This window comes from Momordica charantia, assembly GCF_013281855.1.
Source record: "Momordica charantia cultivar OHB3-1 chromosome 11 unlocalized genomic scaffold, Mcharantia_2.0 BLBB01000011.1, whole genome shotgun sequence".
NCBI lineage: Eukaryota > Viridiplantae > Streptophyta > Magnoliopsida > Cucurbitales > Cucurbitaceae > Momordica > Momordica charantia.
In genome coordinates, this window is record NW_028275159.1 from 21308426 (window position 1) to 21334518 (window position 26093).

Consider the following 26093-nt stretch of genomic DNA (forward strand, 5'->3'; position numbering starts at 1 on the left):
TCAAGAACACTAAATCTTCTCTTCGTCAAGCAACCAACTAAAGAACTCTCCACCAAGCAACAAAACTTTTGAAGCCGAAGACTCCATCCAACTGCAAATTCTTCATCAAGCTTCAAAGCCGAAGAACTGCACAAGCTACAAGTCGAAGGATTTCAACAAGCTGCAAAGCCGAAGAACAAGTCGAAGGACTTAAACAAGCTGCAAAGCCGAAGAACTTCAATAAGCTGCAAAGTCAAAGAACTTTAAAAGCACAAAGCCAAAGACTTCACAAAGTCTTGATCAAGCTACAAGCCAAAGAACTCCATCAACAAGTCAAAGTCTTCAACAAACTCAAGGTTGAAGACTTCAAAGACCCTTCGATAAGCGAGAAGCTGAAGGCACCAACGTCATTTATTCACCAAACTCACACGCCCTTAAATTAAAGTTTACATTTGATAGAATTAATGATTATATATTATAGATTATAACACGTACATGCATAAATACAATACAAGTTCATAAATCCGAGTTTTCTTTTCGTTGAATTTCTCGTCGAACACCAAGCAAATAAACACACAAGGGATAAACCTCCCAAAACTCAAGTTTCAACAAAAATACAACAATAGTGTTGTCTTTTTCTCTTAAAAGACCATCAATTTTATACCAAACATCTATTTTAGCACTTTGGTAATCCGTGAAGGCACGTCAAAATATTCGTTTAACGAATTTTCAAACAAAAGCCTCTAGTAGAAAAAAAGGAAAAATACACTTAACAAAGTGATCTAATGTGTAATTTAATGAAATTGAAACTTTATAGTAAGATTGATTTTTCTGCTGATATTTATTAAGTATAAAATTTGGTATAGTTTGTATTAAATGTGGAATTGGCGGATTAAATAATATTAATTAAGATAAATTAAAGGGATGAGTGGTTTTGTTTCATTAACTATCCACCAAATTCTTCCGTCGCCTCTCACTATTTCCATACTTTACGTTTTCCTTTGCAACTCTCCAACTCTCTACCAATTTGTCTCTTTAATAGAAATCTCCGCTAAACAAAAAGTAATAAAAGCCAAAGAAAAAAAAGTATCCATTTGTATTTATAACATAATTTAAATTAAAAAAAAAAAGAGGGATAAAACTAACCATTTCAAGCCAACTTAATAGTCACTCATTGCTTTTTTTAATCCAACTCATAATCTTTTAGTTGGAGACACAATTAACATTGTTATTTGTAACTAATTAATTAAGATATATATCTCGCACCAAAAAATCGTGGGTTCTAATTTTTACATTTTATGTTGTACTAAAAATGTCGAAACTTTGTAACGTTGTATTTTTAAATTTTATATATATATATATATATATTTATTTATTTATTTATGTTGCGTATATTTTTTATTCTTCGTCCGTCCGGCCGTCCCTATATAACACATAAAGAATAATATTATTCTCTCTATATACATATATTTAAAAAAAATCACATCTAATATATAGAGGAGAATTAGACTATAATAAAGTTTTATCATTGAAAATTAAACAATTAATTAAGAAAATTTATAGGAAAAATACTTAATTGAGAAATAATTTTAAAAATAAAAAAAATAAATGGGAAAAATGGACTGTGCAAAATCTGATCCCTAAATTTCCCGTAGAGAATCCCCACCTGCTGATCCTTGCAAAATTTCATGGGAAATTTTCTATTCCCGCCCATGAACATCCTTAATGATAACAAATGTCTTATCATGTTCGAATTTGACCTATAGTTTCCGTCATCCCCAAACTCAAAAGCGTATTTTTTTCCCTTAATTTCAACAATTAAAAAAGTGAGAGATCAAATAATCAAGCTTTAGATGATAATATCCAAATATTTGCTCTCTTTCTTGGTGTATGGTGTATAAATATGGGATACGAATGAACCAAAATTTTGTCACTCTCTCACTGAGGAAGCAAACAAAATGAGGTGGTTGGTTTGGGGAGTGCTGTTGGTCCTCCTCGGTGGCCATTCGTCTTCATCGTCTCCGGCGCCGGCGCCGGCGGCCTTCGTCGGAATCGGAGACGGCCATTTTCAGTTGAACGGTTCTCCATTTGTGTTCAATGGATTCAACTCTTATTGGATGATGTCCGTCGGAGCTGACCCAAACCAACGCCGGAAAGTCTCCGATGCCTTTCGCGACGCTGCCGCCGCCGGCCTTACCGTCTGCCGGACTTGGGCCTTCGCCGACGGCGGCTATCACGCCCTCCAAATCTCTCCCGGCGTTTACGATGAATCGGTTTTTCAGGTTTTTCCTTTTTTTTTTCCTTTTCTTTTTCCTCTTTTAATCATATTAGAATTTTAAATATGTAATTTCATCATTTCACGTCCAACTTCTGTATTAATATTTTTAATAATTTTTTTAACACTTTTTTTATTAATACATTTGCTCTTTCAACTTTTCCATGTTGTGCTTATTTTATTAAATTCTCCTCCTTAACTTTTAAGATTTATCGTATTTTATTCGTATACTTCAAAAGTTTCTTAATTTTAATAATGGGTTTACTATTTTTTATAGTACAATATATTGGGATATAAGAATTTGAATCTCTGACCTCAAGAAATTATTAGTAGTGTCTGTTGAGCTATGTTCATATTGACGTGTCTAGTATTTCTTTGTGAATTTCGTCGGTTTAACATTTATAATCTTTATGTTGATTACCTTGTATTATAGTTTTAATTATTACATTGTGAGATGATTCCAAATCAGTAGTTCGGATATTTGGTTGCATATATATGTAATTAAATTGACGAAGCTATAAAGACAAGAAAATTGAAATCCAAGACCTATCATAATTTTTTGGGAAATTATACTAAATGACATAATTAATATATATATAATTACTTTTATTTTTATTTTAAAATATGTCACAGAAATGATTTTTGGTTGGTCTATGTGATTATATGTTTTGTCATTTATATCATTTTTATAAAATTTTAAACTTCTATATATAAAAATACATATTCCATATTATTTTTGTTTTTTTAAGATACATGAACTAAATAGATTCAATTTGGGTTGATTATATGTTTTGTCATTTATATGATTTTTGTAAAATTTTAAACTTCAATATATAAAAATACATATTCCGTGTTATTTTTGATTTTTTTAGGTACATGAACTAAGTAGATTCAATGTCAAAGTTAAAGATTTATTAAATTTTTTTGTTTTTAAAATAATAGAGATTGAATATTTATTAAATTTTTTTGTTTTTAAAATAATAGAGATTGAATAGATATAATCATAACTGAGATGTCTTAATATTTTAATATTTTAACATTTTTAATTTTATCTATTTTTCGTATAAAAAAATTTCAGGCGTTTATTTTTCGTTGAAACCCTAGGATTTCAAAACGTTTTCGGAATAAATTAGAACAGAAAGAAAGCAATTAATAAGTAAACATGATTTTTAAAAATTTGAAATACTAAAAATAAAAACATTATCAAAGAGCTCTTATTTTTATGAAATAAAATAAAATAAAAGTTTAAATTCTATTTTAGTTTATAGTTTTATATTTTGTCCCTAAATTTTTAAATATTTTGTGTTAACTTTCATAATTTTTTCTTTTAATCTCTTGACATTCAATTCTTTTATTTTTTATCTTTGAACTTTGCTTTTAAAAAGTACTACTTTAGTCCCTACCACTAATTTTCATTAATCGTTTAATAATAAACTAGACACAGTCTATTACACATATGTTTTAAACATTCGTCCACGTAAATATCTATCGATCAAGTATATGCACAAAAAATGTGACAATATCATATTTCAGTTAAATATTAATTTATTAAAATATTAACAATTAATAATAAAATAGTTTTTTAATTAAAAGTTTAATAAGACAAAACATTACTAATCTATATAATCAACAATTACCTTCACCTGCTATTGCGAGTATAACTTAATGGTAATTGACATATATCTCAAATCAAGAGGTGTGAGTTCAATCTCCCACACCCCACATATTGTACTAAAAAAATATGTCACCTTCACCCCGATTTGAACTCAAAAAAATTAAATATTTAAAAGTGGAAGAATAGAAAATGTTAAATATATGAAATGATACTTAATTTTTTCAATAATTCTCCATTTGATTCTCAATAATTTAAAATTCTCAAATTTACCTTTAATGTATGAAAATTCTCAATTAGGCCATTCCATTATTTTTTTTTAACTTGTTAACAAAAATTTAATGATTTATTGTTTTATTAACATATTTGGACACATAAATATATTACTTGAGTGTCATTTGACACATGAAGTCCAACTTTCTCCTCAACAAAACTATATTCTTTGAACTCACTTGTCAGGTTAACAAAATAATAAATCTAATGTCGTATCAAGTTTTCGTAAATAGATTTTAACATATTTTTCAATGAAATAACTCCATTGAGAATTCATAATGCAAGTAAAATTGAGGAGAAAAAATTTTCTAAATTTTGATAAGAGTTATTGAAGGCTTAATTCCATTGAAATTAGTAAGTTTTTTGATATCTTTACCTTACCTTTTGGGTGAATTAGCAAAAATGAAAGTTCTCTTTTTTTTTTCTCTCTTTTTTAAGAACTGAAAATAAAGATTAAAAATCAAAACCGCCGTCGCTTTGATCAGGCTCTTGATTTTGTGATATGGGAGGCAAGAAAATACGGAATTTGGATAATATTGAGTTTGGTGAATAATTACGGCGACTACGGCGGAAGGCCGCAGTACGTCCGGTGGGCCCGGGCTGCCGGCGCTCAAATTCACAACGACGATGACTTCTATACAAATCAACTCATCAAGGGTTTCTACACGGGCCACGTCGAGGTAATCCCGTCTTTTAATTTCTATTTTGGTTTCTAAACTCTTAGAGTAAATTACATATTTTGAATATTGAGTTTGTTATTTAGTCTCTAAATTTTATAATGTTTCAATTCCGTTTGTAGAAAATTTTGAATCGGACTTATCTTTTGTCTCTACCGTCAATAATGGTTTGATAATTGGGTGGGTGTGACACTCGATCGAGTAATTAGTTTCATGGATTAGAAATTAATGGACAGAGATAGATGTTTGGTTATTGATTTAGCAAATAACTGAGTTGAGTTGTATTTCACTCCTAACCACAACTTATCTGCTAATTTTCCAACATCATTAGTCAATTTGGTTATCCACTTAGTATCACCCAATCTTCATCCTGGTCATAGATAAGTCACCCAAATTCAAGTTTATAAGCAAAGAGTGCCAATTGGCCTCATGAAGATTCAATTTCACTGTGGCTAAGTCATTGTTTATGAGTCGTCAATTATTCTTCAACAAACATGTAGTCAGAGGTCCTGGTCTCCTCCTACTATTTAGAAGTGCTTACGGTTTCATGTTCATCGGCATGTAGGTCCTAAGAAAAGGTTTAGAATAATCAATTCGGTGATTCTATCAACCAATGTTGTTCATATCATGTATTAAAGATAAGTATGATTCTCCGAGTACCACTTAAAAAAATTATACCTTCCTTTTACAATCAGCAAAATAGGTAAGTTTGATTTATTAATTATTTCTAATCTAAGATCAACCTATCACTCCCATAGATTGTTAAGATTAATTTGAATATAGCTCAGCAAGTTAAGATATTTATATCTGACTAAAAAGTCGTGAGTTCGAATTGATGTTGTACTTAAAAAAACATAGATCGTTAAATTGTTGCTTTTAAAATTTTGCAGAAAGTGTTGACAAGGAAGAACACAATGAGCGGCTTAAGGTATATGGATGATCCCACGATTATGGGATGGGAACTCATGAACGAACCACGTTGTGAAGTTGATTCCTCTGGCGCCACTGTTAATGTGAGCCCTACCATTTTATTATATATTTATTGCATCATCATTTTATTTTTAATTACCGTCATATTATACTTTCAGTCCATCATTTTTTCATTGAGCGAAAGGTACGAAATAAATCAGATTGATTTTTCGATCAAAAGTACTATGTGAAATCTTCGTTTTTGTCCTCTTTCTCTATCCCTATCTCGCAGGTACAGTGTTTGAATCAATAGAGAACCTTTTGTTCTGTATCTGTATGAATCGCATTATTGCATTCCAATTCCTTCCCGATACCTCCCAAGGAAAATTCCAAATTGGATCCAAAATTGACGGGTTAGTGTGGTTTGGACTTTGATTTATTTTGGTTCCTTTCCTAAGTTTCCAAAACTAACACTATTGCTCCAGAAAACTCGAATTTAGTTTTCATTTAGTCCCTCGTATTTTAAAATGATACTTTTGGTCTTTGAGGTTTGGATTTAATTTCTATTTAGTCCCTCCAATTTCAGAAATGACATTTTTTGTTTTTCACATTTGGATTTTATTTTTAGTTGGTCTTTGAAGTTTCAAAAGCAACACTTTTAGTCCTTAGAGTTCGGATTTTAATTTCTATTTAGTCTCCAACCCTAAGTTAAGTTAACAGATAGATGACGTGACAATTTACTTCTTCCTGGAGGTCTTCGATTGGTTGAGAACGTCGACATACCCATTAACAGTGACATGGGTGGTCATCAATAGTCCACTTCAACATGATATCTACTGCATCGTCATTTTTCTAAGTAAACTAATGACAAACTCAATTCAAGGACTATATAAAAATCAAATCCAAACCTCAAAAGACCAAATAAAAGCAAAATTTAAACCTTAGAAACTAAAAGTTTAAGTGTAAAAACTTCCAAGATCAAATACAATCTAAATTCAAACTTTGGTAACATATATGCACCATTAATTACTATTTGGTTAGTATATTGACTAGTACAACCAATGTCTGATTGAAATCAATCCACTATTGACTATATCCAATACGAGTCAAATTTTAACTTATATCAATTACTTGAATGATCAATGTTTTAGCTTCTCTATATCAATATTCACGGAGTTTCATCTCAGAACCAATTGACAATGAGAGAAATAACCCACTTATATTATAAATTCTGGTTAGATCCCTTAACGTAGTATCCTTAACATGACCCCTCGAAATGGTGCCTCCACCAATCTTGGTCAGATCTCATTTTCAGATTGGATACTCGTTTGAACTTTTGAGCTCTGAATAAACCGCTACTCAACCAAAAAACTTAAGTTGGTGGATTTGATAAATTCAATTCATATTTTAATATCTAACCTTCTCTAATTTGAGCGTGTTTGTGATGTGATAGAGATGGGTGGAAGAAATGGGAACTTATGTGAAGTCAATTGACAAAAAACATTTGGTGGGCATTGGAATGGAAGGATTCTATGGAGATTCAAACCCAAGTAGAATCAAATTCAACCCAAATGGTTACAAAGTTGGCACTGATTTTGTGACCAACAATCTCATCAAAGTTATAGACTTTGCAACAATACATGCATATCCTGATTCTTGGTCAGTCCTTTCATTCTCTCTCTATATTTCTCCCTCTAAATTCTAATTTCTAATCACCTATTTGATCATTATTTTGTTTTTAAAAGTTGTGAAATGCTAATTATATTTCTTTGTTTTGAAATCTACACATTTTCCAGGTTTATTTAATAACAACTTGAGTTCTTATCCCAAAAAAAAAAAAAAAATTGTGTTTCAGGCTTTTGATTTGTGAAAATAAAATCATATTTACCAATATAATTATATATTCTTAAATTATATTCTAAAAACAAAAACCTCATTTGATATTTGATATTTGATAACAATTATATTCTTAAATTTTCTATTTTATTATAAAGAATAAGCTCAAGTCATTTACTTGAACACTTTCGAATGAAATCGTAGTTTTTAGCCCAATTTCAAAAATTGAAACACAAACTTGTGATTTTATGTATTATTTCTTTTCGAGTTCTCAACATCTAGCTAAGAGAAAATTTAGTATAATCATTGAAAATAGAAAGCCGAAACATTATCAAGCCCAGAATAGAAAAATTACTATCAAACGGGACCTTCAAAATCGACCCTTGAAAAAGAAAGCATTGTAATTTGTTCTCCATTTTCACAGGCTACCAGGACAGAGTGAGGCAACCAAAATGGCATTCTTGGAGGAGTGGATGAAAATTCACTGGTCAGACTCAAAGACAATCTTAAAGAAGCCATTGATTTTTGCAGAATTTGGAAAGTCAACCAAAAACCAAAACCAAAACCAGGCATTCAGTGTAAGAGACAGAGATTCATTCCTCACTAAGGTTTATTCAAACATCTACAACCTTGCAAGAAATGGGACAACCATGGCTGGAGGTTTGGTCTGGCAAGTTATGGCTGAAGGAATGGAGTCATACTACGATGGATACGAGATCGTTCTTTCCCAGAATCCTTTGACAACCGCCATTATAATGCAACAATCAAAAAACATGGCTGCCCTTCAACATTAACACTCATCACCCCCTCAACACAACAAAAGATAGTAAAAACTTGCTCATACTGTAATAAGAAACCATGGACATGTTGTGCAGAAAGGGCTGATGTGAAAAATGTCGTGAATCTAATGATAAATTTAGAGGATGGTTTATGGGTTCTCTAAGTATTGGAATGTAATTACTTATCTAAAAAGGATAGTTTAGGTTGAATCTAAATCAACCCAAGCTTATTAGTTGGAAAATAAAAGTATTTTGTTGTCAGTGGTATAACCATTTCTGCATGTCTTCTTCAAGTATGTGGCTTAATTACACTTTCTTCTGAATAAGGAAGAGGGTTGGTACTCGAAAATATAATATAAAAATAATTTAAAATGTCAATCAGGTCCCACATCATTAAAAATCATCAACATCTTTTCCACATCAACAGGGACTAAAAAGTAAAAGCTAGATATTCAATAATTGCCATACCATAGTGTGGATAATGTATAGTAACAGAGCATTCTCGGAGATCAAGGAATTCACCTTGTATTATTACTATCTAATGTATTGTGTCTATAATTTTAATTTTTTTGGATGACTACGAGTCGGAGCTTCATTCTCCTATTATACCCAAGGGCGCCCGCGTCTGGACACAAGAGACATCAAGGATTATTGGTATTAAGTTCACTGAAAGGTTCGAACTTTAGACCTCTAAGCCGGTATGACTAAGAGACCCCAAGTCCTTGCCAACAGGACTGACTCTTGAGGGCAAGCCTATAATTAAAGGTACTAAGGTTTAAAATGACAGCAGAAAAGTATATTGTGTACAAATATAAACAATTCTTTGCACAAACAATTTTTTTTTTTTACGAAAAAAGAAAAGAATAACTCAAGATGTTTACATTCTTGAAGCATTGTGCAGACATGTGAATTATACTCTAGGAGAATCAATTTGAACTTCCTTTATTGTCTTTAAAAGCTAGTCACAAACTGGGAGTGGGACTATATATGGAGAATACAACACTTACGAGGCATAAAAATTTCCAATATAAACTAGTTCAACTTTTGACTATAAACAGAAAAATTGCATTTACCAAAAATCAGCTACAGGCATAACACAACAATCGTTTTAATATTGACTCGCATCCCCAACTTATGCTTTACATGCAAGGGTCAAAAAAATATACTCTCATACCTGATATGCATTTCGTTAAATCCATCTCAGTGTGCCACAAGATGAAAAATCTACAAGAGGCAATCTGCATCTTCCAAATATTTCTGATCAACGTAGAATCCATCCACCCTCTACAGCAAATCCATAAGGGGAGTTTGTCCAGATGACGATTTGTTATGAGTAGAACGAGATGACGATGAACCCCCCCGCCCTCTTCCTCTTCCTCTACCAATAGTAGTCGACGGGGGAGGGGCAAGTCTGGGTGCAATATGATCATTCTTACTTGGCGCAAATATGGATCCAAGATCAGTGAATTTCTTGTCGGCATCAGAAGTATTTTGAGATGATATTCCCTGATTTTGCTTCTGAAAACCAATAGAATTTTGGGAAGTGATGCCCCCACTCCCCAGATTGCTTGAATTGAAAGCCGAAATTCCATGATTTTGTCTCATTGGTTCAGTTGTATTTTGGTTGTTGAGGGTCCAACTGGTATTGCTGTTTGTTGGAAAGTTCAAACTGTTCTGTGTACTCAAAGATGAACCAGTTCCATATTTGTTCACGGATGGTCCTCCAACCATTCCATTGTTGGAAGTTCCTGAAGCACCTCCTAATGAGCCACTAGGACGTGGAGGCCAATCAGCAAAAGGGTCCGTGTCATCCAAGCTGGAAGTTGACGATGATCCGGTAGTTGCTTGCATCCCAGAATCAGCTATTCTGGGTGCACCACCAGTAGAGTTCCGAGGAGGCCACTCAATATCTACTGGAAGGCAGGACGCAACAGTTTGTGGATTAGACACAGATGTAGTCACGACAGAATTTGTTTGTATAGAGTTTCCTGCCATAGACTGACCACCAAGAACGGCAGGAGCAGATGAGAAATTGGTAGTAGAGTTTTGAGGGGGTGTTGGCCCCTTCGTAGAATTTTGTGGGAGCGTTGGTCCCTTGGAAGTAGGGCCCCAATCTTCATCCCAAGCAGGTCGATTCTTTATTGCTGCTCCGACGGTATCACTTGTTCTGCTTGATGATTGGGACTGTGGCCCATTAGATTTCATCTCCGGTACTCCAGAATCAGAAACAGTGACTCCCTTTTTCTCTTCTATCTTCCTGTGATGGAAAAATATTGTTAGAATAAAAGATATATTGCTAAGAGTAACCTCCCCAAAAATGAGGCCACATGCATGTGTATGCCCTCAATCATGCGCAAAGATTTGTGGTGCTTAACAATATTACCTGAGAATGTCCTTGACAAAAAGCATATACTTAGCAAATTGCTGAACATTTAATTGTTGGGCTGTAAGAAGAGGTGTGAGTAAAGGAAGAACGTGCTCCGCAACAAATTCGACTCCATACTGAACAAAATGAGTTTGTCAGAAGGTAAATTAGTTCAAGTACCGCACAAAAATCTTCTGCAACAGTATCCTTGTAAACAAGAAGTTGGCTTATATATGGTTAGTACCTGCTTAAGGATTGAGTTTGCAACCCCAAGGGTACACATGAGAGTAGGAGCAGAACGGTCAACAGCAGTACAACGTTGAATTGTTTGCAAGATTTCTAGAACGGCGTGTTTATCAAGCGTCTGAACTAATTCTCCAAAGCATAGCAAAGCATTGACTCTAACCTGTACATGGGATGAAAAGCCCAAAATGCCACTCAAATTTTTTTTGAACATTCAGTAGATAAGTGCCAATTCTTGTTGGGATAACATGCTGATGTACTAAAAACCAGTAACTAGACCTTACTCAAATTCTATATATATATAGGGGAAAACAAGAACGTGTGCATGCATGCACGTACTCAATAGTTTATAGAGAGGAAGAATGCTAATTTTTACCATTCCATAATCACATAATTAGACACTCACTACATCTGCAATTATGAAAACTGAAAAGCAATCAGAACGAATCAAGGACCTGTGGTAAGTTACTCATGTAAATCACATTATTACCATTCTCTCATGTTCACAAGGTCAACGATAAACAAAGGCTAACAGAAGAATGCCTTTAAAAGTGAACATGCATCAATCAATTGTAAAGAACTTTCTCTTCTTTTTCCTCTTTTTTTTTTCCTTTCTTTTTTTTGGTAGGAAATAATGAGCTTTCACTAAAGAGGGAAAAATTACAAAAAGGATGACAAGATGTCAACCAGCCAAACTGATAAACAAATTGAAAAGAACTTCGAAGAATGAAAAACCACTAAGAACTGAAAAAACATACATACCGCAGCAATTGTTGTCTTTAGAGCCAAACTGTGAACACGAGGCAAAATTGTTTGTTTCACTAACTGTAAGAACACGACAATTTAAGTAAATGTGAATGCAAGCCTGCATACCATAAGAAAGGTCAAAAACGAAATAACATTTGATAGTTCGAATTACATATCGACCACAACTATATAGACAGTACAGACTATTATGCTACCATAGTTAATCAAAATAATGAATTTCCTTGAAAGTGGTTTTCCTTTTGAATAAGAGAGTCCAATGTAATGTGGTTATAGATTCAAAAACAGGAAAAACTGCTCTAGGTGCAGATTTATGTGCAGTGCCCCGTGCGAAATTTGGCTTCAACATAGTAGCCAATTTCTAGACAATGAAGAGAGGACCGTGATCAAATCTAGGAAATGGCTCTTTTGTCTCCCACCTTGGTGTCTTAGATCCAATCTTCATTGTAATATTCATTGTATACTTTATGTACTAGTTGGAGATGTTTTGTATGACTCCAACGGTACCTTGGGCATCTCTTTTTGTAAATTTAGTATGTATAGATGTAATTGTATCTCATCTAAATAAGAAAGATTACAAGATCAAGGGAACAAGGGAACAAGGGATCTCTAAAACCAAAGCATTTAGAAAAACACACTCAAAAGAAAATCAGAAGATAAGGGGAAATTTGGACACGTTATGAAGAGCGTTGCTAACAAGTCCCCAGAGAAAAAAAAAAGGAAAAAGATTCCAAAAATTGCTACCTTATTATCATAATTCATAACAATTCTAATATTTGGTTTTTTGCAATATATCATACTTACCAAGCAAGCATCATAATTTAACAGAAGTACATTAGCAATTATTTCTAAGTCAAAAAAAGAAACCAAAAAAAAAACCTAAATCATCACATCATCCATTTGTGTGGGGTATATTTCTGAATGTATTTTGGACAGCTACTGGGGGGTCTCTCAAATTATCCTTAGTGTTTGTTTCTCTTGGATGAATATAATACTATTTCCTGTCTCATTTGGTACCAGTACGGTGAGGTTTCTAGAGAATGGTTGTGAACAAAGGGACGGAAACAAGATTGGATGCAATGGAAGAGAAAATCTGACGTGCAGAGTGCAGGAACATGGGCATTAGTGAGAAAATAGTGAAGAAGTTAGAAGGAATGCAGCATCAGGAGAGAGGTTCCGTACCGAAGGAGAAAATGAGGGAGGATCCCAGGAAGGCTCTAATGGAAATTTCAGCTCAGAGAATGATGAAGGAGAATCATTCTGATTTGCCTAATGTAAGATAGGAGCTGAAAGAAAAAATTTTCCATACTGTAGTGGTCGGCCGGCAGAAAGCTCATAAAGCTTCGCTTCCCTCCCCCAAGCTCCCCTAGTACTCAGCATTCGAAAAGCGACTTGTCAAGTCTCGAAGCTTTGCTTCTTGTAGTCGGCCCGTAATGCCTCCCTTCATTTGCTTGCCTCCTTCCAACTTAGAATGCCTAATGCCTATTTTATCTATTTCTAGAAGCTAACCCTTCCGATCTCGCTTCTAGCGCAGGGAACCAAGAATTCTGCCCCACGTCTCAGGCCTCGAAGCCCCAAAAGCCTTTGTTTTAGCATTGAGTAGTACTAAAATAGCTAATTTGACAAAGGTGAACTAGCATTGAGTAGTACTAAAATAGCTAATTTGACAAAGGTGAACAACTCCCTCTTCTTAATAGTCAGGGCCTCTCAAAAAAGTAAGGAGGCCTTAAGGCCGACCACTATATCATAGGTCTTCTGGTGGGAAGGCCGAAGACTCCACGGACTCTATACCAAGTCATGTAGGGAGAAAACTATTTTAGGGAGTGGCCAGTTCCCTATATTATGTGATCCATACCTTGAGGACAAGGTGTGTTTCTGGGCAGAGTAATGTTAGAGTATCAGTCAAGAAATAGTGAGAATATTATTAAGAATATTAGTGGTGGCATATTTGTAATTACTTAGAAGTTAGTTGTGTTGACGGTTATAAGTAGAGGGAGTTAGAGAGTTTAGGGGCAAGCAGTTTCTAAAAATAGTTTGTGGGAGTCCAGGCCTCTCAAAATGCTTGGAAAACTTATAATTTTCCTTTATATCCATACTATCTTATGTTAATTTGCTTTTTGATTTCTAGTTCCTATCATAACCATAAAAGAAAATTCTTTATACAATTCTTACCATCTGCCAGAGAAAGTACAAATAAACTCCTCCATCCCCCAAACCAACTCATAAAATAAATATCACTACTATACAAAAAATCAGTTCAACAAAATAGCCAAATTTCCTTTTTCTAAGAGAACAAATAAGTAGAACTTTAGAATTCATTTCAGAATTTGAAAACCAGGAAGCTGAACTTGTTGAGACAACAGAAAATGACCATTCATTGGAAGAGGTTTTGCAACAAAACAAAGACATCTTTCAAAGTAATTTACATGTAGTAACACTTATTTGATGCATTTGTAGGCTAGCTTTCCCAATTTCATGAAAAGGAAAGGGGTTTGAGGGGAGAAACTAGAAAGATAACATAAACACAAGATATGAAGCTCTCACCTGTGTATCAAGTTGCTTAGCAAGGGAAACTGATTTTCTCAGAACTTCCTCTTGTATGCGAGCATCATTATCATCATAAGCCCGAACAATCAATGGAAGGACATTTGTTACTAATTGTTCCTGATTGGTCTACAAAAATGACAGAATGGTTAACGAGTAAACTTCCCCTAGGACATGCTGTCAAATAGGATTGAAAAAAAAAGGAGAAGAAAGAAATATATATATATAATATATATATATATTGAAGGCTGAGGAACAAGCCACACTCAATAAATGTATTCAAGTGTCCACAATGACAAACAAATTCAAATTAACATTTTCATGATTAAATTGTATAGAATTGTTGTAAGTTCTGATAAGATACCAAGATTTCTTAAACACTGAGATTTAGTAATGAAATCATGTATGGTCCCACCATGACCAACATCAGTTTCTCTTGCACTTTTCCTTTCAGCAACATCATGTGTGGCAACGAGATTCCTACAACCAAATTAAGTGCAATGCAACAACCTCCAGCACACCATCAGCCCTTCGCCACCATTGTTCTCTCTTGCTAACTCACCGTCGTCATTCATGAGAATATTTCTCCTTGCATCTAAAACACAATCCTTTCTTCCTCATAGTTTTTATTATGTGTTTTTGTGCCTTCCAAACCTATCGTGTCACTTTTCTGCCCCGAAAACAAGGAATATTTTTAAAATATTTGGGTTAGTTTAGGTGAAAGGCTAGGCTCAAATGAGTTCCCCCCTCCTCAGCCAAGGGCTGCTTTCATGATATTTTCCAAGCCCACCAATTTCAAAACTTGGAGCTTCCTGTTCACCTTTGCCTTCATGCCATTCATGAAGTTCCTTCTAACACGAAGTCTAGAACACCCAATAATGGGGCAACAAACACCGCAAATTGCTTGATATACTCTCACACAGTTCTCGACAAAGTGAAAGGGTTGAAAATCGTTCATACATGGAGCCCCTCCCATGTAGACGGGAATAATGTAATCAACGCCTACTAAAATTCCTCCCACAATGTGCCAGGTCTCTTCTCCATCCATCAGAATCAAGCTAACACTTTGCTTGGCCTGTCATGCACAGAGTTTGGAAAAACACTCCATCTAAAATGTTATCCATGAGGATCACTGCCTTCAAAGATTGGCAATGCCAACTTCCTCAATGAGCACTTCAAAGTAGTCCTTTCTTCTACTAATCTTTTACTTCACTAAACTACCATGATTTCCTTGTCTGTTAATTCCTTTACCGCCCTGTATAAATAAATTGTCATTCAATTAACGTCTCTAATTTTTTATTTTCTTCAATAATTGGTAACTCCCACTAGATGACAATACTCCTCATTCCAGTGCAAGAATTTTCTGCATATCCTCTGCTGCTACAACAAGATGGCAACACTCCGTTCCATTCTGTTCTCCAGATCTTTCCTTTTGGCATACCCAAGACAAAGATCTAATACCAATCGATGTGATAATTAGCAAACAGAAAGAGTTTTCTGCTGATTAAGAAATAAGGAAGACAGTGAATATAAAATTCCCAGACTATTCGAGAAGCCTGAGCTTGCTCTGGTCACAACTCAGATGCCCTCTACCCCTTACATCATCAAATGCATGTATCATAACTAACTTACTCATAAAGGGCCCAACACCATATTATAAACAGATGTGGAACTAGAGCAACACGTATAATTAGTTACATTTTATCTTGTAAATCAACCAACAAAATAAAGAATCACCACACAAGAAGCATAATTACTTGATTTTACCTTGTTAATTATAAGATCGGCGTGCTTCACAAGCAGCAACATTGTGTCACCTGCAGCAGTACTCAGGACGGGAACAAGAGATGGCAAAGTTGATAGCTCAAAATCATGTTTATCCTGCAAGCTTCAACAAATTAATCTTATATTCCAAGAATATAATCCCACAAAACTAAATGGTAGGTAAATGCACAGTGGAAGACATCAAAGATAAAACAAATCGTAATTTACTATTAGAACATACGGGAATAAACCCTCCAGTGGATAAAAATAAGGACCTTTGATTAAAGAGGTTCATTAACCCTCGTCTCACACTTAGTACCTATAATTTATATATAGAAAGCATTTTTTTGTAAAGCTCCTTGATGTGGGGGTATACTTTTCCTTTTTGTACATTTCATCCCTTAAAAGAAAAAATCTGTTCTTTCAAAGCAAGAGGAAAGCATCAATAAAGGATAGAAACTGACAATCACAATATGCCAGTCAACCAAATATCCCTTCCTCTCTCGTGCTGATCAATGAAATATCTCTATTTTTGCCTCTGCTTGTTTGGTTCGGTTCTCCCAAACATTCAGCTTATCTTGGGTTTGGGACCTTGAGGTTCCTTCAAACATTCAGCAATTACTTTGTGGTTTAAGGTTCCAACCTAAAGCTCATATTCTATGGGTAAATAGTTTCAAGGCACTCATTTCAAAATTGTGGTTTGAAAGAATCAAAGGTTTTTAAAGGAAACCGAAGATCTTACATGGATTGCTTCAACATCGCCAAGTTCAAAGCCTCGCAATGGTGTGCAATGGTGTGCTCTTCCTGATGTACTTTCCAATTATTCGCCTAGTATGATTTGTATGGATTGGGAGGCTTTTATAACTCCAAGCGAGCTATGACTCTTATACTTTCATTACCATTTTATATGTTTTACTTTTCTTTTTCCTTTTCGCTCCTTTTGGAGTTTGTATATTTGAACAATTTTGTTCCTTTACATCTATGAAGTATCTTGTTCTAGATTCAAGTCACTTGATTTCCCGGAAATTTGATAAAAGATCAATCTCCAGAAATCAATCTACAGAAAATCTCAACTCCTTGCTAGCTCTTACAGTTTAACATACCTATGACGTAGGACCCGAAAGTAACAGAGCCAAAAAAGAAAAAAACAGGAAAGAAAACTAGACGATCTTAAAAAAAGGACCAACAAATACATACAAATATGTATCTGCCTTCTTATCCAAAAAAATATATATACACACATTTTTAGGGAACAAATTAGGAAATGCCATCTTTTATTTCTATATAAAACCAAACACCATGCATTACCAAGTCCAGATACAAGGAAGAAAACTGAACAATCTTAAAAGAAACCAACACAAATAATGCGTGTACAAATATGTGTGTGTGTATGTATATCAGTATATGTAAGTATAAATATTGGGACAAATTAAGGTATGCCACCTTTTTATTAATATTTAGAACCAAACACCAACCAACTTCATATTATTAGTAAAACTGCAGTATGCTAAATCTCATTAAAATAAAATAAAATAAAAAGAAGATATATATATAGAGAGAGAGAGAGAGAGATAAATGGAATCAGACATGGAAAACTTCAACGTAGACTTTTGCATGGAACCTTAGTAAGATAAATAAATGATTAAAAAAACATGAAACCATGGAGGTCTATACCTGAGACTCTGCTATTGTGAGAACCATGGGAAGAATCATAGGTTGCATAACCAGATTCCGTAATTCTGCACAAAGAGGTGGCAGTACCTGCAGAAGACATAAAGATAACCTCATTGGGAGATCAAATATTTCATGAATATTACTTTTCTAGATGTCATATATATTAGTTGGGCAAGCGCAAGACTATTAGTAAACTCCTCATCTAATAAATGTCTACGGCCATTTGATGAACTTATTAATTCTTATCATGTAAATTAATTGGAAGTAAAGCCGATATAACTTGTAACTGTGAATCACACCACCATCTAAAGAACACAAGAGTGTGTTGCTGGAAATTGCATTTTAAAGTGTAATCAAATAATTCAACCTATGAAAAAGGCAAAACAAAACGGGGGGATAACAGTTACACTCGGTTAGTTGTTTATCACTTGGTTTCCAAATTCTGATGTCTTCTTTGGTAAGGCATCTTTTCTTTGTAAAATAGTGTATTTGGTTCGCCCTCATGTAGTACCATCCATAAGGAGTTTTTCCGACTATAGTTTGTCTTTTATTTCTACCAACTGGAGAAGTGTATTATAAATCCTTCGTTCTATTCTAATTGGGTGAGTGTTCGGACTATCTTACACGTATTAAACAAATGAGGACAACCACTTTAATCCTATAAAATTTGGTGTTAGAGAGTTGGATAGGTTACAGTTACACGCTATAAATCCATGACCCCAAACAAATGGTTTCTGGCATGTTGCATGTCCCTTTGACCACTAGGTCAACTACCAGTGGTTTAGCTTTAGCTTTTCTTCTATCACCTTACTATTAGTCAATCAATGAAATTTTGTGTCTAATAAAAGAAAGCCACAAAAAATTACAATTTAAAATCAGAAAGCATCACAATAGCCAGAAAATTCATAGACAAATAGGCCATGAGAAACTCAAACCTTATAGCGCAATATACGGGAATCAAAATCTTTCCACATATCAGATAGAGCTTTCAAGAAGTCAGACTTTTGCATATTATCTCTTTCCTGAAAAGTATCAATGATAAATAAATATTTTCAATTTCAACTATCCTTCCATTGTAAGTAACTGCTTTAAATAACACATCAGAAAGACACATATCGGTAAAACTGAAATGGAAACAATTAATTACAAGCATGTGGTCAAGAAAGCGAAGAGCACGCAGCCTTGTGTCATCTCGGAAAAATGGGGAACCTGCAAGAAAATCAGATGATGTTGATATGAACTGACTACAAACAGCTCAAACAATTGAGAAATAAACATAATGTGGTGTTGAGCTTCCATTGGTTTACTTGGGAGCATTGGGAAAAAGAAAGAGGGGGGAAGGGGGAGGGAGAGATGTAGGAAATCTCCTTGAAGACTTTTGATCGATGGAACCATCAACCAGCCATCATGTAAAGGCTCCAGGTATTTCCATTAAGAGTATGGCTGACTAAACCTATCAAAACTGCTAATAACAACAGATAATTTATCAAATATGATGGTTCCATTTTTTTTTCCTTTTGAAAAAATATGGAATGTAGTGGAACATAAGGGTCTAGAATTTAGAATACAACACGTGACATAATAAAAATTAAAAGCCAATCCAAATTGCAAATTCATCATAATCACGTAATTTATACAATCCTTTCTATCTTCCAACTTCCATGTACAGTATCAAATATTCAACGTTACAAATTGTATGTATCATTTAGATTTGAATTTCAAATTGTATTACCTGTGAACTCCAGTGCTGTTGGCCGGAAAGACTCATTTGATGAGAGCATTCTTTGCAAGTCAGGAACTAACTCCGGTGGAATGGAAGAAAACGACTCAGTCGACATGTAAGTTAAGGAATTCATGTACTATTGGGGAAGTGGGAAGGAACAGAAAGAAAAATAACAGGAATTAGGAACTTGGATGACAGACATGAATTACAAGAATATTTGAGCCAATTCCCTTTCATTTTCGTAAAACATTTTTTCCAACAGGTATTTTTATCCTCAGTCTATACCTATATTACTGAAAAGATTCAGATATAGATAACAGATAACTCCATAATTACCACTTAGTACAAAAATAAATCTTTAGTGCACCATTTATACATTGTTATAACTTATCAGAAAAGCTGATATACGTACAAAACCAACCAATATATGGCAGCATTATCAAGCTTCTTGCATCATAATACAAATTGTGGTTTGTATACATATTACATAATTCAGCATTTATCATTTCAACTTCACTTAAGTTGAAAAGACTGGATAGTTCTCTTATGCCCCCTGCATAGGGCTAAAACGTAATAATAGTACAGTAGCACAGTTGAGGACGATAGAAGCAAACCTTTATAATAGCATGCTAATTTCCAGCGCATACTATTACTTAATCACTTTACGAGTTTTATGACCAAGAATCTTAATGTAATCACTCATAGACCTCCACACTTACGGGCGCATCAATAGAGGCTCAATGGTGTAGGCTGAAAAGATCCAGCATATAGGTTTTTTACTTTTGGGCCCAAATGTTTAACTCATTTACTGGTTCAACCAGACTCCATTAAACATGGGCTTCATTTGCACATTTCAGATACAGTAAGTAACAAAATACAATATAGTATAGTATATTTGCTACATCACTCGATAACATATATACGCTACAGGGCTAATAGCTGGAACTTTCAGTGCCATCTCAAAAAGTTACAGTTGAATTCCAAACATCTGCATGTTTTTGGGAAAAACTAATTCATATTTTCCACGACCAGATAAAGGTCTTCCTAGCCTCAGGTAAAGAGAATGAAAAAATTTACTGGTTCTATAGGCCAATAACTCCACTTTAAAAGCATCAGCCATTTTTAATTAACAAAACTAAAAATAAGAGAGAGTTCATACTTAATTACTTCCGCTGTAGACCAAGAAGATGGCTTTTCCCAACATCAAGTCATTTAAGAAGACTCAAACTAATTGGAACATATGAAGAAAGACCAGAAAATAAGGATGTTCAGAAAATGAAAAATCAAAATTATCTGGACGGCACTTTCTCACTTATAAAAGATACAAGCAAGTAAGCAAAGTACATCATCAGGGAAGGTGATCGAGTTCAGAAAGAATGAGCTTGGAAATACCATTTTAACATTGTTGTGGCAGTCAAACAAAGGCTTTCTAGCAACCAAATGGTAAACGAGGCATCCAAAGCTGAAAACATCAGAGTAACATCCAGCCAAAGATGATTTGCTCCTAACCAATTCAGGAGCAGTGTAATTCAGAGATGGCTGAAGAGGCAGTACAGAATCTTCAACATCATACTCCTGTGCAATTCAATAAAATAAAACATAGGAGCCTCAATTAGTCTTAGTAATGATGATACTAAATTCATGTCCTAATATTGAATCAACTAAATCTTTATAAAGAGGGGTAAATTATAGGAAGATGGCCAGCTTGCAGATTAACTCAAAGGATAAAGCTGCACACTGTATTCACAGATATTAATCACACTAACAAGGCTGTTAAATTTATGTCTAAACTGTAGGCTGTAGCATGACAATGACACAAGGACTGACAATTCATATAAAATATTTTATCTCCTTTTCAAAAGATCTCAACTGAACTGAAAAGAGCATCAACCAACAATTGGTTTGTGTTAGATATCCTATAAATGATTAACTTTACCCTAACTCATTAGCTTAAACTTTTAGGTTCATTGGTAATTTAATATGTTTAACGTGGTACTAGATTAGGAGGTCCTGTGTTCGAACCCCTATATTGTCATTTCCTCCCCCTTTAATATTGATTTCCACCCTATTTAATATTGATTTCCACCTCTTGGCCTTGTACAAATTTTCAAGCCCATAAGTGAGGGAGAGTGTTAAATATCCTATAAATGATTAAATTTACCCTAACCCATTAGCTTAAGTTCTTGGGTTCGTTGATGATTTAACATGTTTAACAACTTGTTTCCCTTATTTTTATTTTACAACATTAAAAAGTTATCAAGAAACCAGTGGATATCAAACTCACAGCATAATGGAAACCCTGCATGGTAGCCATGTCACCCGAGGTCTGATCAGCTGGAATTGCAAAGCCAAATCCAGCAAGTTTCCAAGCTCCATTTGATGTGATGAGAACATTCTGCAAAGTCAAAATTCTCAGAAACTTCAAGAGAAGGAGAGAGAATAATATTGAATGCAGCTTGCATGCTTATGGATCTGAAACCAATACAATAGCAGCAACAAGTCTGGCTGATTTGATACTTGTCTAAGATGGGGGCTTTTTCTGTAATCTTCTTCGTTATTTTGGAGAGGAGATTTTTTTCTACTATAGTAGGAGGTTCGTATCATTGAACACTTGTAACATTTCAATTCTTAATGAAGCAAAAAACAACTTCACATAATCTCAAATTTTTTACAACAGAGATTGAAGCTACCAAGAAAAACTAGGTACTACAAAAAGAAGGAATTGTTTATTAAATCACATCTTCAACCAATTATCTTAGTCTTTTCCAAAGCAAAAGCTGAAAGAAATTGATACCTCAGGAGATATAGCTCGGTGAATGAGATGCGCATTGCTATGAAGAAAGTTTAAAGACTCTGCAATCTGAAGCAAACCATGCTTTATTTCCAGTAATCCCATTTCCTGTGAGATATAGATGAAGGACAAGATGATCAGAGCAGAGAAGCCTTTAAGCAAGCTACGCGCGTCACATGATTAAATAAAGATCCAACCACATAGAAAATCATGCATATGCCACCATACAAGAAATTTATGTGGGAATTGACTTTCTCAATCAATGAAGGAAAGAGTCTATGGATAGAATAGAAGTTTCTCAATAATTAATTTAGTAGTAATACTAAAATCACTTTACATTTAAAACTCATTATTTATCCATAAACCATTTACATTTACAAATAACAATCCTACAAACCAAACACTTGCAACACTTACTTTTACAAGAGGATGAAGTAAATTTTACAAATAGCAAACCCACAAACCAAACACGAACTATACAAATCTAGACTTATGAACTTCATACTACACGACCCAGACTTGTTAAAACTGTGAGCTAAACATCCCTTCAAAGAAAGCAACTTAAAACCAAAAAAGTTAGTAAGCTTCCACCAAAAATGATAAAAGAAGCACAGAAGGAAAATATGTTCTAATCTACACTGGTTTTTTTATTGAAAATAATAATAATAAAATAAAACAAAATAAAAGAATATAGAAAAGGCAATACAAAAAAATGGAAAGCCCAAGACACCAGGAGTCAGAAAACAACAACTACCTACCTGCAAAACATTACATAAAAGGACAACAGTTACCAAGAAGGAGAGAAAGGAAATGCATAAAAATCCTTGGTTAAGGAAACCAAAGGAAAAGCATCTACATTGCTACATCTGCACAAAACATACCACCTTGGGTAGACACAGCTCAAATGATTACAGTTTTCAAACCTGCCACAACTATTAATACCTTTGAGGAGAAGAAACCACATGGAACCTCAAATTTCTTCAGCATTTAGTCTCCCAAGTCAGTTTGATCAAACAAAATGGGACCACCACTCCTTTTAAAGCATAAAGATGGTGAGAAAGAGACTTACATGAAAACTGCCCTCAATTTTCCATTAACCATACCCTAGAATCTTAGGAGAGTTAATAGACACAAAAAAAATCCCCACTTAAGACATACAGGCACAAATCCTGAACTTTTGTTTCATTGGTGTTTCTTCTAACCATAAGCATGCCTATAGATCCCTTATTCCAACAGTTCTGAATACTTTTGTCTTGCTTTCAGTGTCAGCAAAAGCAAAAAAGCCTGCATAACTCAAAGCACGGAGTGGAGGTATCAACTGAGATATAGTTCCAGAATCTTATGGCCAAATTATATCCAACGTTGACAAATGATCTTTTCATAATCAGTCCCTTGCAATTTTCAACAAAGTACCTCAAGCTTCCTGTAGCAGCTACAGAGGCAGTGAATGATTAATAAACCAAGGAGCTCTTTACCATACTAGAAAAGATCTTATGGCGTGGCCTGTAATGCTTCTCTTTCATTAAGAATCTCCAGAATCACTTATCCAACATATTCATTTTATTTTCTAATATAACTAAACCCAAGGCCAACAACGCATGGGAAGAGCAGCTCCATCTCTATTTCCCAGTGGATAATTGAATACAAACAAAGAAAAAGAAAAAAATCCCATAGAACATTCAATTACAAAAGGAAAAATTGTCCGGAAAGAAACCTAAGGACTTCTGAAACAAACCTAGATACTGCGCAACTTCTTCGTAAGCTCCATTATATTATGATGGTCTCTACTCTTCTTTATGCTTTTCACTTATCCATGAATGGTCGGGCTCTTATTTAAAAGGAAAATGAAAACAAATTTAATTTAATAAATGGAAATGGAACGAGACAAGCTTGTATACACATTCTCTTCGAAGTAAGGGCATCAAAATTGAAACTCATGAAGAAGTCGAAGATAAACATCAAGCTTAGTGATCAACTAACATCCACAAAAATTCAACAAGACAACTATTATATTTTGGAATTTACTAGATTTCCCAATATCACAACTGTAATACTGATAATTCATTTGAATATCGTAAGAGGCTCCTCAAACTCAATCGGGTTTAAAAATTACCACATTACTCGGTTTATCAAAATTGAAATAAAATTCGGCGAATTGTGGCTCTACATACCAAACCCTTTAGCTCCTTGGGAACCTTAGCAACGTTCTCCAGATTCCCTACAGCATTTGCCACCGACGCAAAGAGCGGCTCCGTCACCATTGCCATGGCATTCTTATTCTCATCCAACGCCTGCACCACGTGAACTACTCCGGGATGCCTAAGCCTCACCAACCGCCCCGCATCAGCACGAATCAGATCCAAAAACGCATCCTCCACAGACTTGGACAACCCCGCGCGCGCCCTTGCCTCTGACAGAACCCTCTTATCCAAAACCCAGACGCAAACAGTGGGATATTGCTGCGGTCGCGAAGAGTCGCGAGCCCTGGCAGAATACAATTTCCAGGCCATACCGGGACCGCCGGAGCCGATCTGATCGATAAGCTCGTAATCCTGAAGCGGCTTAGGTCCGGTGACCTCCTGTACGGTGGTCTGAACTGTTTTCTCGATGACCGCGGCGGTCTTGGCCAAGGCTTGGGTGAGGGTTTTCATATTCAGCGCCATTTTTTTCTTCCTCTGGACTGTAGAAGTTGACCGAACAAAAATCTGGAAGAATTACGAATGTAGATGATGAATTTGGTCTGTGATTCGAAGGAAATGAAGGAGAAGGAGGGAGAAATTTGGAGGTTTGGATCAAAGCAAGAGTGCTTGGGTTTCTTCCATTTCTCTGTCTCTCGCTCTCTATCCGGTCTCAGTCTCTTCGTTCTTTGGTTTCCTTAATTATTCTGCCTTACTTCATTCGATTTGCTGTTTAGAGTTGGAAGCTACAAATTTTACTTTCTTTAAATACTGTTTTACTCTTAACTTTTACATTAAATTACAAATTTTGTCCAATTGTCTTATTTACTCCCTAACTTTATAAAAAATTTTAGGAAAAATATTTTTCGTCTTCATGTATGAGGTAAGTATCTATTTGGTTCCTAAAATTTTAAAATTGACACTTTTTGGGTTAAAGTTGGAAAAATTGTTCTAAATGCTTCAGGATCTTATTTGATTAGTTAACTAATGTTAACATGATGCGACAATTAAATGGGTGTTCGTATTAGCTTATTTGGAAAATATATTGATTTAATAATATATGTGTGGATTATTAAGAATACTTTCTCTCTCCTCTCTTCTCTTCCTCTCTCATTCTTATCTTTTCCCTCTTTCCAGCACACTTTGCCACCCCTCGCCGTATTGTCATCATCACCCACCATCTTCGACCGGTCGCCCCTCTCCCAGATTTAGAAGATAAACGTTCCTCTTCCACGTCTGGAAGAAGAAGAAACAAAGAGCTCTTCGTTTCGTTTGGTGGAATAAGAGGTTTCTATTTCAGATCTAGCAGAGGAAGAGGCGGTGGCGGCAAAGACGGCGGGTGACAGCGGAAGCAAAGAGGTGGTGACGGTGGCAAAGTGTGCTAGAGAAGAGGAAGAAAAGAGGATGAAAGAGGAAGATAAGAGAGAGAGGAGAAAGAAAGTCTGAGAATCATCTATTTAACCGTCACATCATTCTAATGTTAAGTCATTTAACGATCAAAGAAGTTCAGGGACCATTTAAAACCATTTCTCAAACTTTAGGGACCAAAAGTGTTCATTTTGAAACTTCATATATCAAATAGACATAGTTCAAACCTCATGGACCAAAGTATATTTTCTCCAAGATTTTATTTCATTCCTATCCCATAATTGGTAAACTAAAAAAAAACTAAATTGTAATGTATCTATTAGTCAATTTTAGAAGAAG

General features: G+C 34.6%; 2 protein-coding genes across 4 annotated transcripts; one reads left to right on the forward strand and one right to left on the reverse strand.

Moving 5' to 3' along the window:
* The first annotated feature begins 1773 nt into the window (after positions 1 to 1773).
* Positions 1774 to 8610, forward strand: LOC111012035 (mannan endo-1,4-beta-mannosidase 5-like). The gene is made up of 5 exons (XM_022286059.2): positions 1774 to 2261; positions 4625 to 4819; positions 5707 to 5829; positions 7179 to 7384; positions 7986 to 8610. Exons 1-5 carry the CDS (start codon positions 1938 to 1940, stop codon positions 8353 to 8355), a joined length of 1218 nt encoding a protein of 405 aa, XP_022141751.1. The 5' UTR covers positions 1774 to 1937; the 3' UTR covers positions 8356 to 8610.
* A 122-nt stretch (positions 8611 to 8732) lies between these two features.
* On the reverse strand, positions 8733 to 25102 carry LOC111012034 (SCY1-like protein 2 A). 3 transcript variants are annotated; one of them, XR_015788709.1, is made up of 15 exons: positions 24381 to 25102; positions 22213 to 22317; positions 21703 to 21813; positions 20811 to 20993; positions 19428 to 19554; positions 18843 to 18904; positions 18631 to 18717; positions 17696 to 17782; positions 16025 to 16138; positions 14258 to 14386; positions 11711 to 11773; positions 10950 to 11111; positions 10724 to 10842; positions 9515 to 10597; positions 8733 to 8965 (listed from the first exon to the last, which is right to left on the reverse strand). XR_015788709.1 is itself a non-coding variant. In XM_022286058.2 (14 exons), the coding sequence occupies exons 1-14, from the start codon at positions 24870 to 24872 to the stop codon at positions 9625 to 9627; spliced, it is 2814 nt and encodes a 937-aa protein (XP_022141750.1). In that variant the 5' UTR covers positions 24873 to 25102; the 3' UTR covers positions 9251 to 9624. The 3 variants fall into 3 exon arrangements, 1 of the variants encoding a protein (XP_022141750.1); XR_015788708.1 differs by having other exon boundaries at positions 8955 to 9093; XM_022286058.2 differs by lacking the exon at positions 8733 to 8965 and having other exon boundaries at positions 9251 to 10597.
* Positions 25103 to 26093: the final 991 nt, after the last annotated feature.